The 17,092-nt window shown below is 41.9% G+C and overlaps 4 protein-coding genes across 5 annotated transcripts in view; 2 read left to right on the top strand and 2 right to left on the bottom strand.

Moving 5' to 3' along the window:
- Positions 1-475: 475 nt before the first annotated feature.
- Positions 476-5,164, top strand: gipc1 (GIPC PDZ domain containing family, member 1). 2 transcript variants are annotated; one of them, XM_063903089.1, is made up of 8 exons: positions 476-711; positions 1,197-1,745; positions 1,840-2,025; positions 2,216-2,396; positions 2,950-3,062; positions 3,158-3,239; positions 3,332-3,468; positions 3,645-5,164. In XM_063903089.1, the coding sequence occupies exons 2-8, from the start codon at positions 1,257-1,259 to the stop codon at positions 3,684-3,686; spliced, it is 1,230 nt and encodes a 409-aa protein (XP_063759159.1). In that variant the 5' UTR covers positions 476-711; positions 1,197-1,256; the 3' UTR covers positions 3,687-5,164. The 2 variants fall into 2 exon arrangements, with proteins under 2 accessions (XP_063759159.1, XP_063759160.1); XM_063903090.1 differs by having other exon boundaries at positions 1,157-1,745.
- A 319-nt stretch (positions 5,165-5,483) lies between these two features.
- Positions 5,484-10,784, top strand: trim35-12 (tripartite motif containing 35-12). The gene is given in 7 exon segments (XM_063903077.1): positions 5,484-6,156; positions 6,159-6,367; positions 6,525-6,620; positions 7,250-7,480; positions 7,556-7,578; positions 7,669-7,790; positions 9,091-10,784. Coding segments are annotated over 7 exon segments (1,686 nt in total). The 5' UTR covers positions 5,484-5,711; the 3' UTR covers positions 9,651-10,784.
- LOC134877559 (C-signal-like) lies at positions 9,724-14,326 on the bottom strand. Its single transcript, XM_063903112.1, has 6 exons — positions 14,010-14,326; positions 12,683-12,737; positions 11,812-11,999; positions 11,061-11,222; positions 10,850-10,960; positions 9,724-9,901 (listed from the first exon to the last, which is right to left on the bottom strand). Exons 1-6 carry the CDS (start codon positions 14,196-14,198, stop codon positions 9,788-9,790), a joined length of 819 nt encoding a protein of 272 aa, XP_063759182.1. The 5' UTR covers positions 14,199-14,326; the 3' UTR covers positions 9,724-9,787.
- A 1,826-nt stretch (positions 14,327-16,152) lies between these two features.
- kcnt2b (potassium sodium-activated channel subfamily T member 2b) overlaps positions 16,153-17,092 on the bottom strand; it is a 30,686-nt gene continuing 29,746 nt past the window's right edge. Inside the window, exons 30-31 of the mRNA XM_063903058.1 lie at positions 16,928-17,012; positions 16,153-16,838 (exon numbers count right to left, since the gene is read on the bottom strand). Coding sequence (XP_063759128.1) covers positions 16,721-16,838; positions 16,928-17,012 — 203 coding nt within the window. The 3' untranslated portion in view covers positions 16,153-16,720. The remainder of the gene's footprint in view (positions 16,839-16,927; positions 17,013-17,092) is intronic.

Genomic DNA, 17,092 nt, shown 5'->3' with positions numbered 1-17,092 from the left:
GTACTTTACTTGAGTATTGTTACTTTGTACTTTTACTCCAGTCCATTTATTTTGTACCTTTAGTTACTTTGGATTTATAATGTGAAATAAAAACAACACTGAAATCGGACTTTATTTAAACCTGGAGTAACATTCACAAGCTACCATGCAGTATTCAAAGTAATTACAACTAGCTGCACTTTTACCAGCTTTGAAAACACTTAAATGCATCAATAATTGTAATCAGAACATAATGTTATTCTGAAATGGACCAAATACTTTTACTTTTGGCCTTTTGAATGCATGCGTTTTACTTGTAACCGAGTATTCCTACACTCTGGTACTTTTACTTTTACTCAAGTATAAGATCTGAGTATTTTTCCTATTTCTGTGAATCTTGCTTATTTCATGATCTTGACAACTCGTATTTACGTTTTACGAACAATTCCTTGACTTGGATACAAGGATTTACGAGTGAACCTGAAGGCGGCATTGTTCCACCCCTGCTGGGCTGGCAGAAGCTAAAATCCTCAGCAGCCACATACCGACACACACACACACACCGGGATACCTGCCCTAAATCCTGCCCAGGCCAGGTCCACCTGTCAGCAGCGGAGCAGCACCACACATTGGACTTCGTTCGCAAGAGGACATATTTTCTGACAACTCGCCCCAACCCCGTTAGCAGGCTAAGCTAGCAGGAAGAGCTAACGACAGTTGGCTAGAACTCCGGTAAGAACCACCATGTTTATTCCCTTATGTTCACACTTAGCGACCACACTTAGCTAGCTAACTGTCCCCTGCTGTGGGAGTCATTTAAGAAAATACCACGCTTCTAAATTTGAAATGAACTGTCACTGCTTTGACTGGCTTCCGTTTATAGGGGCTACATGCTAAGTGGCTAGCTAATTGAGAGTAATCAGTGTTTGTGTTGCTAGAAGATGTTTGGGAAATGTGCCACAGCTAACAGCAATGAGCTCTGTGTGATGTCCTGACTCTCCAAGCTTAATAAAAGAGCTAATTATGCTAATTAAAACCTACTTTATATCTTATTAATGAGATGTAATGACACAGCGAGTTTATGAAATTGATGGTTAAATCCAGATGTTATTTATTTGGTAAATGTATGAAAGTAAACGGATACTGTCCCTAATATTGCATATTTCTGCACTAATAGATCAAGTGAAAACACCTGATTCTGACTCTCTGTTCTGCAGCTGAAGACCCCCCACAGCAGGCTGCTGGACATGACAGATCTGGCTATGTAAGCTGCTCTGATGTTTGGACTTGAACCTTCATTCAGAGCCTGGTTGAGACAGCTTTTCAGCTTGTCTGGAGGACCACACTATAACTCTGACGTAAATCATCCTACGGACCTGCAGCTGATTTGGCTGTTGGTCTGGACTGTAGCACAACTCTCCAGAGCAGCTCCTCCCCTCCCCTCCAGCTCTTCCTGTAGCACTACTATGCCTCTGGGTTTGGGAAGAAGGAAGAAGGCGTCCCCGTTAGTGGAGAACGAGGAAGCGGAGCCTATCCGCGCAGGTATCAATGTCCCGGGTATGGACGGCCTAGATGGAGGTGTTGTGGGGCTGGGAGAAGGAGCCACCTCTGAAGGTCTGCCTCCTCCACCCAGCAGCATGCGACCTCGCCTCATCTTCCACACTCAGCTTGCTCATGGCAGCCCCACCGGCCGAATAGAGGGCTTCAGTAATGTGCGGGAGCTCTATGCCAAAATTGGTGAGGCCTTTGGGATACCCCCTGCTGAGGTGAGTGCTTCTTCTCATAGGGAGGGGGGGAGGTTTGCTTCAGATTACCATAAAAACAAGCCTGATCTTACTTCTTTGTTGTGTTCCTCCACAGGTTATGTTTTGCACACTGAACACTCATAAGGTGGACATGGATAAACTGTTGGGAGGGCAGATTGGGCTAGAGGACTTTATATTTGCCCACATTAAAGGACAGCGAAAGGAAATAGAGGTGTACAAAGGGGAGGATGCACTGGGGTTGACGATCACCGATAATGGAGCTGGCTACGCTTTCATCAAGGTGAGGAGTGTTAAAATAGCTGAGAGTATTGATTTGATTTGACTCAAGGATCCACAGTCGAAGGCGTGAACCTGGACTATATTAGGGAATGTTTTCTGCACAGAATATTCTGTGTGAACAGATCACACCTGGCAGAGAGAGAGTGCTGGACAGTGTATCAGATTCTGTATTAAAACTTTTATATTTTTAGAGAATCCGCGAGGGGAGCGTCATCCACCAGATACAGGTCATCAACGTGGGCGATATGATAGAGTCGATCAACGGCCAACGCCTGATTGGATGCAGACACTATGAGGTTGCCAAGATGCTGAAGGAGCTGCCCAAAGGGAAGGAGTTCACCATCAAGCTCACGGAGCCACTCAAGGCCTTCGGTAGGTGGCTAACAAGCTCAGCATGGGCTTTTCTTCAGGGCATTAAACTCTACGTAACAGGCAAGAGGCAGCCAGCTCCAAAACTGTGATTAAAAGCCACTGATTGAGAAAACCCAAAATAATACTGGCATTAATTGCATGTTTTTATTGGAAAATGTGCATTTGAAATAAGGCTTTATCCAAATGGAATATGCTTTTATATGAAATTTAGAATATTCTTGTTTTTAGTTTTTTAGTTGATAATTAAAAAATGTTTTTGCATAGATTGCTAGAATCAAGCTTGACTTAACGAAGTAGGGGCCCCTCAGTGCACATATAAAACAAAGAATGGCATATTTTGTTGCCTCTTGGGTCGATTTGAAAAGAATCTTAAAAGGGTTCAAACTATTTTTATGGATCTACAGCTCCACTTGTATTCAGAAATGTGCAGTGAGAGCAACATAAGATTCAGTTTGTTAAAAAAGAAAGTATTATGGGCTAAGTAGTGTGACGGGGCATGATGTTCAGCTCTGTACGAAGTGTTTAAGGATCTCTTTTGAATCATTATTCATAGATATGATCGGCCAGCGGTCTGGAGGTTCAAGGTCGGGATCAGGGGTTCAGCTGGGGACCGGCAGAGGAACCCTGCGGCTGCGATCTAAAGGTCCTGCTACTGTGGAGGAGCTGGTGAGTGTTTTGCAACAACTATAGACTAACACCAGGTCAGAACCCGTAATCCTGTTGCATTGCCTGAGTGTCTGCTGTGTTTGTTTGCACTTCAGCCCTCTGCATTCGAGGAAAAGGCCATTGAGAAGGTGGATGACCTGCTGGAGAGCTACATGGGCATCAGAGACAGCGAGCTGGGTGCGTGTTTGTTGGCTCTACAGGTGTCAGCTCGAGTTTGTGTCACCTGTGTGCCGTGTTCCCTAACTGTTGTCCTCTCTCCATCCCCTCAGCGGCTACCATGGTGGAGCTGGGAAAAGACAAGAAGAACCCTGATGAGTTTGCAGAAGCTCTAGATGAAACCCTCGGGGACTTTGCATTCCCAGACGAATTTGTTTTCGACGTCTGGGGTGCTATCGGCGACGCTAAGGTTGGGAGAGTGTAACCTCAGAAAGTATTGGAGCAGAACAACCTTTGTGTGTGTGTGTGTGTGTGTGTGTGTGTGTGTATGTGACACCCACAACATTCAGCACTACTAGGAAACACAACACTACCGTCATGAGTTTGTTTTTATTCCAGTGTATACTCCTTCTATTTTTTATTTAGAGTGCACTCTTTTGGGAGACTCCGCCTAGACAAAGAGGATAATGGCAGTCAATGGGAGAAGAAGGGGACTGCGATGACTTCCCAAGTGCTTTTATTTGTCTTCCGGCTTTTTTTCCAGAAACGAGCATGCTGATGAGCATTCCCTTTGAGCGCATCACACGAACCTGCATGTTGTTGTTGTAGTCGCTGTCAGTGGAACCAGTACAGCACACGTCTCTAACATGGGAGAAATGAAAGACAACTAAGTAGATATTTGATACTTAACAATTAGATTTGTTTTGCACTGTGTTGCAATGCGCTGAAAACCAACAACAGATGTGAATAGAGGTTGCACTGGCGTCATCCCTGAGTTACAGTGTCCTGAACCACTCGCTGTTACTGTTATGGGTCAGTTTTACAAGCATGTGCTGTTACATTTCTATCTTCATAAGGAATTCTGCTGGTTTTATGTCCTTTTTTTTCATCGTTTTTTGGGGAGTAAGAAAAAAATGTGGCCGCATAAAGGGTCATAGTGATGTGTTACTAGCTGACTAAAAAGACCAGCGGTGTTCGTTCACCTTTAACACTCCGGGCTGTGATGAAGGTAAATGCAGCAAACTACATTCTTATTTTAATACATTTGACAGTGTTACAAAAGATCAGTGTTATGACCTTTTTAATTGAAGGTGAGAAGGTTTGTGGTTGTCTACTTATTCTTTTTATAGCTAGTGTTTTTATATTAAGTGATGTCTATTTTAAAACAGGGTTTGTGTAATGAATGGAACATGAAGCATTACAGAAGGCAGTATTAAAAAGCCGTGGAATTTGGTAAAGGTACATGTCACCCATGAATCCAAATCCTTTTCCTTTTTTTTTACCTCTTTCCTTTAGTGATATTTATCCATCTAGATTATTTTTGCCTGATTTGCCCAGTGTTTTAGTTATCAAAAAATAACGGAGCTAGATGCTTTCTTCTTTTGTGCTGAAAGCGGAGAAAGATACATTTTAAAATCTTGAGCGGTGTCTCTTTCCAAAATTCATGACCCAGCTTTTTGAGAGACTGTAGTTGAGAGCAGCTCCATCCAAGAACTACATCAACATCTCCAAACACTGGGCATCTCACACTAGTAAATTCTGGATTGATAAATAGCAGTTAAAAAGAGAAATGTATATTTTTGGTTGCAAGGTGACCTGTCCCTTTAAGAAAAAAAGGCCTTCATTTCTGTGCTGAAAAATGAAGTATCCCGTCATTGGAGCAGATTGATACCAAACTACTTCACCATGTAGTGAAAAAACAGGCATTGCAGCACCAACTCCTCATAGGTAAACATCTTGGTGTTAACCTTTTCAGTATACCCAAATGTATAAAACAATGTTGTCCTTTTTGTTCCACTGTTCAGAGTTAATGAATATCTAAATGTAATGAAACTGATGCTAGAACACCGTAACACTGACAAACACTCATTATTTTTGATGGCTTTGTATAACACTGTTGTCACTGTTTAATTATAATGCAATAATAACATCGACATGGCAGTTTCCCTTCTGTTTGCTCTTTCCTAAGTACTGTCGCTTTCTGATGTCACAAAAAGGAAGATAATGCTGTGTGTAAATGTTTTCACAACAGTCCCTGTGTGTGTTTGTATCGCTTCACTCCTTTCCTCCTGAAATATAAATGATGTTTAACTACAAATCGCTTTAGGTGTCAGCAGGCCATTGGAGGTAATGAAATAAAATACTCCTCAGTGAACCTGATAGTGCGGGTTCACCTCCAGGCCTCCATCCCAGATCAACACTAAATACCTTTTGCAGTAGATCATAAATATTGAGTTCCCATTACCCTCTCAAATCCCCACTGATATACCTTGTATCTTTGTTCTCTTTTTCATAGAGAAAATAGAGCACTTTTAGCAACATTCGTGCTTGTATTCTAAGGAGATAAACTTGCCTTTTTGACTCAGCTGGAGTCGGCCCAGTTATATAAAGCTCTGTTGTGCCTGGCAGATGATTGGTGGAGACATGTCCTTTATTTACAAGTGCAGAAAACCTGTTTTTCAAGTCCCTGTTGATCTATAACCCTGGTTCCTCATGAAGAGTTTCCAGATTACTCAGTGGACTCCCTGCAGTGAGGAGCTCTTCTTTTTCCTACCTGTGCAGTCTCTACTACAAACAACTGCAGCTATTAAAGCAGTCCCCCAAGAGGAAACGGCCATGGCGTTGCGCCCACGCGCTTCCTCTCAGCCCGGAAAACTCTCCTTTTTCCACAGTCCCAAGGCAGCTTCAGCCCTTCGGCCACGGGCCGTGTCCTCACGCTCGGGCTCCATGCTGGAAGAGGAGCTATCCTGCCCTGTCTGCTGTGAGATTTTCAGGGAGCCCGTGGTACTCAAGTGCAGCCACAGCTTCTGCCGAGACTGTCTGCAGCAGTTCTGGAACAAGAAGAAAGCCAGACGTGAGTGTCCCGTCTGCAGGAGGAAGTGCTCCCTGACGGAGCCCACGGTCAGCCTGGCACTGAAGAACGTGGCCGACACCTTCCTGAGGAGCAGGGCCGCAGGACTTTTGGAACAGGAGAAGGGGCCGCTGGGACAGGGGAGCAGGAAGTGGAGGTGAGGTGCATCACACACGGAGAAGTTCTCAAGCTCTTCTGTCTGGATGACTCTGAAGCACTCTGCTGTGTGTGTCACACCTCCAAAAAGCACCAGGGACACCGAGTGTGTCCCCTGGAAGAAGGAGCACAGGACCTCAAGGTAATGTGCTGTAGTTTGTTATGGGTTAAAGTATTGTAATCTGCTTTTTCATATTTAAAAAAATGGACGTCCCTTCCTTTGGTCTGTGTAGCCCGAATGTGATGGAACACCAAATGTAGTCTGAAACTTCGACCCTTTCTGTCCCCTCACCCTTTAGGCAGAGCTTAGCAAGGATCTGATTCCTCTGAAGAAAAACCTGCGCTGCCTGTATGAAGCCAAGCAGGAGTGTGATGACACAACTGTGCACATCAAGGTATCAATAAACAAAGAGATCCAGGAAAAAAGGAGAGGACCAGCATGACCACTGACATGACTCCTACTGGAGTTGAGGCCGCACTGTTAGTGTGTAAACATGTCAGGCTGGGTGTTAGAGAGCCACCTTGTTCGTTTCAGGTTGCATGTTCTCAGATTGCGTCTTAAATGGTTTATGGGCGGAGCAGCTAAAGCTACCATATTTGTATTGGACTGCTAGTATAAAAAAGCTAGGCATTTTTGACAGAAAAAGAACATGCTTCAAATCAGGACTGTTTGCTTAACTCTGACCGAGTTTAAACCTATAGTATATTATATATTAGAGGAATACTTTGGCAAAACTGGCCAAAAAAAGATTCAATCCAACAGCTATTTGACAGTGATCTTTTTAAGATGCCAAATACAGGAACAAAGGAAGCTCTTAATATGGTTTTATGGTGAAACTGTTCTTGTTTTATGGCCAGAAAAAAACTAATATGCAAGACACTTACTTTTCAAGGTGTACTCGGGTGAATACAATCTTAGTAAAAGTAAATATGCCTTGGACATGTAGTTGAACAAAGGCTTACATATAAAGATAAATACACTTCAACAATACTATTGTACGTTCACTTTATTTCTTTGTGCTAGAACCAGACTCAGGCCACAGAAAAGCAGATCAAAGAGGAGTTTGAGCAACTGCGGGAGTTCCTGCTGAAGGAGGAGACGGCTCGGATGGCCGCCCTGCTGAAGGAGGATGAGGAGAAGAAGGAGCTGGTCAGAAAGAAGTCCGAGAACATCACCAGAAGCATCCTCACCTTTTCTCATGCTGTCATTGCCATTGAGAACGAGATTGCTTCCAGTGATGCACTCTTCCTTGAGGTACGTAATAAATCTTTCTTTCTCAATTCATCTTATACCGCAAACAGTTTCTCATACCTTTCCTCTTGATTTCAGAATTACGCCAACACAAAGAAAAGGTAATTTATTGTCTTCTGCATATTTGCCTGTAGATCAGATTCAGCTCACTCGGTATTTATTGAATCCTGTGCATGTTTTTCTTCCCACAGGGCACAGATCCCACCAAATAACCCAGAAAAAGTGTGGAAGGACGCTCTTATAAATGTAGCCGAGCATGTCGGTTCCCTCAAGTACCATGTGTGGGAGAAGATGGCGGGGCTGGTTCAGTACAGTAAGCACTTATTTGACTCTGCAGGATGTTTTGTAACATTTTTATTAACCTACTCAGCACAGTTGTTTAGTCGCAGGTTTTACTGAATAGTTTGACCCTGAGGAAGACCGGTGTGTAGTGCTCTGCCACTGTTTTTAAAAGGGAAATCCACCATGTTTTGTGTACATGTTCAGTCAATTGAGGCAATAAACTACTCAGCGCATCCCTGGAAAGCCTCCTGTTTCCGTTGTCATGCTGGCAGTGCCTTCCTGTACCAAGATGCATTGCGTGTGAGCTTCTGACGCCTGAAGGGCACCTGCTGGCCATATCCAAGCTGAAACAGCCTGTAGTTCTTCCTTCCATCAAAATAGGTCACTGTCACATCAAAGGATGCAGGGAAAACAAGAGATGTTGCAGCTCCCTCTGTTAATATTGCACTCAGAGGATTGTATTGATTCAATTGACTATATTCCATCCACATAAGAGGTGGCAGATTTCCCCTTTAACCGCATAGGCTCGTCAGTTAAGGTTTTGGAAAATGTTGCATTTAAAGGTCCCCTATTATGTAAAATGCACTTTTTGCTGTCTTTTATTCAAAAATATGTGTCCCCGGTGTGTCAGTAGACTCACAAAGTGTCAGAAAATACAACCCTCTCTCCTTTCCTTCTTACCCACATCTCTAAAAATGGGGGTACAAACGAGCTGATCCAGATTTGGTGCCGATATGAGGTCATAACCGAAATGTGGGCTGGCTTTACATTGAATTCCTGGCAACGTCCCACCCATGTGACACCTACCAACCTGTCGTCCGCAATATCTGTGTCTGTGTATTCAGCAGGATGTCTGCAGGAGGGACTTAAAGTGAAGTTGTTATATAATACATATAATGTTACTGTTCTACTGGTAAACACTGAGAAGTGTTTCAAAATTAATGCTGGATGTGGTTTGGAACATATCATGGCGTTTAATCACGGCAGCGTTTAGCTGAGCATCTCAGATAGAAAGTTCTCTCTTCACAGAGAGATCATGATGCTCCAAAGGGGTGTGGCCAGCTTCAGGTCAGCTCTTATTTAAAGCGACAGTCACAGAATCAGCACTTCAGGAACAGGGCTGAAATAGAGGTGTAGGGGCATGGTACAATGGGGGATCTGTTTGGTATTTTCAGCAAAACACTTCACAGACAAGTTTTGTACAGATATTGCTCTACAATATATTGTTCAAATATAGCATTGTAGGAGACCTTTAAACAAATCAGTGTGCCTTTACATTTGGGTGGAATTCATCTCAGATCATTTCGTTTTTTAAACTACTATTTTCCCAGCACCCATCATCCTGGACCCCAACACTGCCTACCCCTGCTTGTCCCTTTCCTCGGACCTTGCCTGCGTCACTAACAGCGGGTCCCTCCAGAAGCTCCCAGACAATCCTGAACGTTTTGGCCATTTTGTTTTCCTGTTGGGATCAGAGGGCTTCACTTCGGGCCGCCACGCCTGGGAAGTGGAGGTGGGGGACAAGGCGGACTGGATGCTTGGGGTGGTGAAGGAGTCCATTGACAGGAAAGGTCACATTTCAGGCTGTCCCGAGGGCGGCTTTTGGATGATCGCGCACTACGAGGGCGAGTACTCGGCCATGACGAGGCCCAGCACTCCGCTGGATCTGCAGGGGGAGCTGACACGGGTCAGGGTGCAGCTGGACTTCGACTCCGGACAGGTTACCTTCTCCAACCCTGTGAGCATGATGCCCATCTACACCTTCAATGATTTCTTTACTGAGAAAATATACCCCTTTTTCTGCCCCGGAGCCAACATCAATGGGAATAACCCCAACCCGCTGAAGATCTGCCCCGCTAAGGTGGCTGTGTGGAACAGTGCCACATGGTGATTTTGAAAAAACACATATCAAATCATTTGGGTGCATGCTTATGTGTAAAATGAGCATGATACAAGCAAGAGAATTCGAACAACAATTGGTTTATTTCACTTGGAGTAATTGACTGCAGTTTATGAATTGGTCTGACGCTACCAAGGAACGGGTTTTCCTTTGTAGTCCAGGAAGGCTCCGCTCTGCTTCTCAGTCATGGAGGCCATCACATCGAGCATTCCCAGCACACTCTCCTGAGCATCAATATCCGCCTGGTGGTGAGAAACCCACTGTTCATATGAAGGCTTGCACAGCAGGTAAAAAACAAGACTACAAATCTGCCATTTTTAGTCTTGACGCTGGACACCTTCATATTTGATCCAAATGTGAATTGTTTCAATAGGACCTCGGTGTGAACAGCTCATCAGATATGTCATTCTGTGTTGCGGATTCATTTTAAGGAAAGTAAAATGTTGCATAAATACATGTCTATATTACAAAGATAAATATTTGAATGCAGTTATGCATCGTATGAAACACGGTAGCTGCGTGACAGCACCTTCAGACTTCAGCAAGTTCAATTAAAATCACCTTCATGTGTATTCTTCTGCATTAGTGTCCCTCTAATTATTTCATAAACCAGAATATACTTGAAGTTTGAAATATACATGTTTCCTATGTCCAGGCTGGATTTGATTAGAATTTCAAAAAGGGAACTTTAATATTACGTTTCATCAATGTGATTATTTCAGATATATTTATGATTGCTAGCAATGAGCAAGATATCTTAATTAAGGTATTTGTCTGTCTTAACCCTTTGTGTGACTCTTCTATTTGAATATCTGGATAAGCTTAGGTTGGATTGCTTTTTCACAATGGTATCAGATATCAGTTACTGTAGTATTAAACACTTTACAATCAGTTTGAAAATACAGCATTGTGAAGGTAACTTGCTTTTTTCTTTTTTTTTTTTTATGTCTCACCATGAGAGGGCTACATTTTCTTAGTTTGTCAGATTTCTTGATTCAACCAAAATACTGTAATAGGAACCGCACAATTATTTACATTACCACTAAAAGAACGTATGTGAAATGTAAAATCAAACAACCTGTTAATCTCATCCTTCTCTATTAATAAAGTAAACTATCAATCAGAGCTGACTGGTTCCTATATGTTCCATTGTTTCATTGTTTCCTGTTTACTCATTACTGCAGACTCACATTCTCTCCCCCCAACTCAGTGCGCACCCAGCCTGGATGCAGCACAGAAAACAGGATCTCCTCCTTCCTCAGTTCCTCTGCAGCACACGCAGTCAGCATGTTCAGTGCAGCCTGAGGAGAGACGAGAGAGAGGAAAAGGAGCAGACCAGCTCCACTTATTAAGATGAAGGCCTTAAATAGCAGGTCGTTGAGTTTGTATGTTGTCACTCACCTTGCTGACGCGGTAGGAAACCCCGGGTATGAAGTCATATGATTGGTGAATATATTGCATTGAACCCAGAGTAGAGGAGATATTGATGACAGCTGATTTGCTGGTAGACATTCCTGGTGTCCCACTGGCCTTTGCTGCTGCACGCAGGTGAGGCAAGAACTCCTAATGATTACCAGAAGCAAAAAAAGTCAGCAAGAGAACTTGGGAATCACTGACGCTCATATCGAAAAAGCATTATGCACCTACATAAAATGAGTTACTTTCTGATGATAGCATTGTATAATGACAGGTGTAAGCACTCTAATATTTGTAATGCTTTATCACAATGAAATACATAAGTTTGACAATGACTTTTAAGATCAGTCATCATACTTTTTAATTGTAATCTTGTAAAAAATGCTGTTATGTAAAGGAAATTATAATACAAAAAAGGCTGCTGACCAGCAACTAGTACTGAAGTATAATGACACTTGGGCCTTGTGTTATACCATTATTAAATAGTGTGTTATGTTTATAATGCATTGTGAAAATGTAAGATTGCTTATAACTTGAATTATACAGAACTCTAAACTGATAATGCATTACGGTCTAAAGGACGGGGTGTTTGCTGTGGATGGTAAAGCCCCCTCTCATATAAAATGAAATTGATTGATATTTATAAAGCAATGTAGAGTAGAAACTCAAATAAAGTGTTACCGAAACGTTCAATGCTGTGTGGAAATTTTGTGATTCAGACATCCCTCTCTCTTACTTTAATGATGTTCATCGGGCCCATGACGTTGGTATTGAAGGTCTTCTGCATCTCCTCAGGACTTATTTCCAGTAGGTTGCTTCTGAAGAGGATTGCTGCGTTGTTAATCAGCAGGTTGAGACCCCCCGTCCCGACCAGAAGGCCCACCTGCTGGACACATTGTTTTATGCTGCAAAGGTCATCTGCGTCTGACAAAGAAAGTGGAGCATCAGCGGTGGTCAAAAGCAGACAGTCAGATAAATATCAGAGCCCAGGGTTATTCATAAGCCATTGTGTTTCGGGGGGTAGGACCAGAGGTGGGAGAAGTACTAAGATGTTGTACTTGAGTAAAAGTTGAAGTACCAGATCATAGCAATACTCTGTTTAAGTAAAAGTACTGCATTTAAAATGTGACTAAAATAAAAGTAGGCTACTAAAGAATTAGCATCAAAAGTAAAAGTAATCATTATGCCAATTGGTCCATTTCAGAATAATATATGATACTTATTGATTTTTATTATTGATGCATTAAAGTGTTATCAGAGCTGGTAACGGTGCAGCTAGTTTGAATGACTTTATATACGGCAGGGTAATTTGTGAATTTACTCCAGGTGTAACTAAAGTCTTATTTAAGTTATTATTACTTTTTACATTATTAATCCAAATTTGTAAAGTAACTAAAGGTACAAAACAAATGTAGTAGAGTAAAAGTACACAATTTAAAGTACTTTGAATTGTAGTGGAGTAGAAGTACAAAGTAGCATAGAATAGAAATACTCAAGTAAAGTACAAGTATCTCAAAATTGTACTTAAGTACAGTACTTGAGTAAATGTACTTAGTTACTTCCCACCTCTGGGTTTAACAGAATATAATATAACAGAGAACTAATACCGAGGCGGACGACAGAGATGATGTTAGGATGCTTCTTTGCCAGTGTTTGCAGAGCCTGTAAATACACAGGGAAGAGCATGAAATACCAATGTTAGTGATTGGTTGAAATACTGCTTTGTGAGTAGTCCAAGAAATAAGACTTTTCAATCAAAAAAACTGCTGAGCTGACACTGAGAGCTGTGTCTTATCTGTTCATTGTAGATCAAATATCTGGTATGGATTGAGGAATCAATGGGTCACAATATATGGAGGCTATTGCAAAAAGACTTTTCAATAAAAATAAAAACAGCTAGGCTATTTTTTTATTTGTATAAATTAGAACAAGCCCTAAAATATAATGAATGGAGAAAAAAAAGAGGTGTGTCTTATTTGTTTGTTATATAAAACAGTTATGACACGGATTGGGAATCAATGGGTCACATTTTGGAAGCTATTGAAAAAAACTAAAAACATGTTTGTAATGGGTACTCAGAGAGGCTACCACATAAGAGATATTATGAGCACGTAAGCATCGAGGTATTGAAAAAAATAACATTGGTTTTGTGTCTCTCTAACGATAATTTATTGACGGTCCCTACGTAAAACCACGTGCTCAACACTTAAGTAATGGCTCGGATGTGAACAAACTGCGCTGAATGCCCACGTTCCGCAAGTAAGTTAGTGGTAGTGAGTAAAATACGCCGCTGGATCCACAGTGAATTTCTGTCATACATTAAATCTAAAACTAACTTCACTGCTGGGTCGACTAAGAACAACATATTCCTTTAACTTATTCAACTCACTTTTAGCATGCTTACTTAACATACACTCGGCGTTCCTGCTGTCATAACAGACATTTGAACTAACCACGGATTTATGCGGCTCTGTTGCAGTTCGTAAGAACACTGTTGAAACACTGGAGTGGATATGCTTGTATTTGTTGTTTTTACACATGTCGATTAATCAATGGACACTGCGTTAAGTGCTGAGTCATGTAGTTGACAGACATGTTCCGTTAAATAACTTTGCCGGAAATATCCTGTTTCTCTAAAGTCTCGCTTTGGCACGTTCACCTGAGACATATTTTTCATAGTGTGGATCGATCGGTTCACTTTTATCGATGTCTGGTGCATGACAGCTCGCATTTGCCACTGCTGCTTGGTAATCGAGTTATATAGCAGCGCTAGGCGGTTTGTTTACACGCAACAGTTAGTTATAATCAACATTTACTACATAAAAAAAACACTTTAAAACGTCTTTCATCTTGTAATGTAAGCATACTATTATTTCTTATACTTATACATACACAATATACTGATGACATAACACAGAGAAAGTAAAGACCCACCTCAGCTCTTGGCCCTTCTGGATCCCTGCAACAGGCGAAAAGCTTTCTCAGTTGTCGGGGTGCCTCCACCATTTGCTTCACCATCTCCAGGCCCAGGCCTCGGTTGGCCCCTGTGATTAGCACGCTGACTGATTGAGCTGCCATTGCCTGCGACTCAACTTGCACAATTCTCCCTCTGAGCGCTTGCATTAAATCCCTGCAGAAGTTTTTGGACTGGCCACACCCACTACATCCTCTTTTTATAATAGTGGGCGAGTAACTTTGATATACACTGCCCAGCCAAAAAAAGTCACAGGCCTGTGGGGGGCAGTGCTATGGTCTGGGGTTGCTGCAGTTGGTCTGGTCTGGATTCAGCAACGTTATGTGCCCAAGGAATGAGGTCAGCTGACTAACTGAATATACTGAATGACCAGGTATTCCATCAATGGATTTTTTCTTTGCTGATGGCACGGGCATGTTCCAAGATGACAATGCCAGGATCCATCAGGCTCAAATTGTGAAAGAGTGGTTCAGGGAGCATGAGACATAATTTTCACACATGGATTGGCCACCACAGAGTCAAGACCTGAACCCGATTGAGAATCTTTAGGAATCTTTCTGTTACTCTCACTTGCTGAGAGGATGTAAAGCCTTGCCAGCAATAAACGCAATTCCAGCAATCAATTACTAAAGAGAAAAACAAAATAGCAAATATAATGGGGACAATGTTTGAACATAAAAAAATGTAGCCAACAGTGCAAAGCAACCAAGAGAGCAAAGGACCAAAGGAAAAGTCCTGTGAGCCCTCCCAACACCCAACAGTGTTCACACAGAATCATTATCATTAATCCTCATCATCATGGATCCATAATCGTCTTCTTTTTTTTTTTTTTTCACTTAACATATTTATCCGTATTTTTTTTATATTCTTGTGCAGCAGCATCAACGGAAATTCCACTCAGGTGCTCAATAAAGCCTTATCTTGCCTTGTGTTGCTGTATTGTGTGGTCTTTGGTTAGCCTGGGGACATTACAATAAAGGAAATGGACCCATTTGCGATGAGTCATTCACAGTGTTGATATAACAGAGCAAAAATAGCTCAGAAACGTGAGCTTTGTGACCCAGACAAAGACATACTGTGTCAGGTCAGTCAACTGATTCATTCAAATTAAAAATGATGTGACTACGTTGATATCCAGTGGTCTAATGGCTGCAATTATGAGGCTAATGAGTGAAATCGTGCAAAGACATTCAGGTTAAAGCATCACAAATTGACACCCGAACTGCAATAAAGCAATGGCAAGCTATAATGACTGACTTTAATTTATACATATTTCCATCTGTTATAATGGCACTAAAGCTACAGCAGTGAAGTTGGCATGTTGGCAGGTTGGCAGGTTAGCATGCCCACCACATGGCTGCACCGTTTCCCTGTGAAACAGTACCTTCAGAATTTCTGACAAAAAATTAACAGACTTGCAAATCCCTGGTAAACATATAACCTAAATGTCCAGTCCAAGAAATTATGGAGTTTGATTTCACAGATTATTCACAGATTTCCTAAAACAGCTCATTTAAGACAATTCAAGTGACAAACAGCAGACTGATATTACTCGAATGGCACAGTTTTCAGAAGACTGACATTTTGTCTGAAAAAAAAAATTGATTTAAATTCTAAATAGAAAATAAATTATTTGTTGAAGTGGACATTTATTATACAATAAATGCAGCAACTATTTAACTGTAAAGCTTATAAATTGGCTTTAAAACATATAACTTAATCAACACCTATCCAACCATCCCAAGAAAAGTTACATTATAAGCTTCACAAAGAGGTATTTATTGCAGGGTAATTGTAGTTGATGGCATTATGGTATTGTAGCCTATTTGTTCCTGTGTTTTTGTATCTGTCTCCTGCCTCTCTAACATGCATGTCAGGAAAAACAAGCTGGTGGCAGGGCGGCGAACGTGGACTCACAGAAGCAGGGCGGGTGGGACAAAACTGAAGTGAAAACATACTGAGGACAGCAATGTGTCTGAATGCCCTGCACTGACGACGCCTGCTGTCTGTTTACTTGAGTCAGAGACTGGTGCTCTTTGGATTGCTCCGCTGCTGGTGAGTGTAATACATATGTGTGCCTTTGACTGTGAAAGCGACAGGCAAAACGTTTCAAAATGACTTTATGAAGACCACAAAATAAAAAGGGATGTGTGCATTGTAGTGTCACTTTCAAATTACGTCAAACAGCATTAAGTCTGACAAAACACACCTACGGCACAGAAGGACACAAGAAAACATCCCTTGACTTCCATTTGGCAGCAGTACCTCTCATGTTGGCAGTATCTTGCTTTTGATCCATAAGCATACATGCACAGTCATTCACACAATTGCACATACATACAGTACACAGACACACTGCACACACGTGATGCAGTACATTACATGCACATACACAGATATAAATACATACACTTTTTCATTAAATGCACTTCTGTGTCCACAGCTTTCCACTTTGAAAATAGAAAGGTGCATAAATAAAACATTCCCATCATTATAGAAAAGGTCCATGCAAGACTGGCACCTATCAGTCCACGAGGCTGAAAATATGAGGGCTTTGGGACATCTGGCTGCATCCCTCTCCATTTCACCATCTCTTTATTCTCTGTAAACTGTGTTGTTGTGTCTCCTCTCTCTGGCAGTGTTCAACACATTATTTGTTTGTTTTTGTCCCTTACAGATGGGTGCTGTCCTGCGTATCGAACCTGTTGCTCTCCGAGGTCCCTGCGCTGCACTTCCTGCTGCTACCCTGATTGGGTACGAGTGAGAGCGGGTCTGGTCTGATCAGGTACCTGCAGGTGGGGCACAGACAGTTGAATCCTGTAATAGTTTTTCTTTTGTGTTCATTTTACAGTGCTTTCAATTACATTTGTGTACTTACACAACGTCGTGTAGCTCCAGTCTGGTGTCTGGAGAAGGGTTGATGAGGATATAGGACAGTCTGTTCCCTTGGTCTGTCATCCCATCTGACACAGGAAAAAAAGATGTGAGTGATGCAGAAAATAAAATAAGCACAGGAAAACAGCAAGCTGTGCACACATCCGTG

This window comes from Eleginops maclovinus, chromosome 16 (genome assembly GCF_036324505.1).
Source record: "Eleginops maclovinus isolate JMC-PN-2008 ecotype Puerto Natales chromosome 16, JC_Emac_rtc_rv5, whole genome shotgun sequence".
Lineage (NCBI taxonomy): Eukaryota > Metazoa > Chordata > Actinopteri > Perciformes > Eleginopidae > Eleginops > Eleginops maclovinus.
The sequence above is the reverse complement of the archived record's forward strand: the minus strand, read 5'-3'. Positions and strand labels throughout refer to the sequence as shown.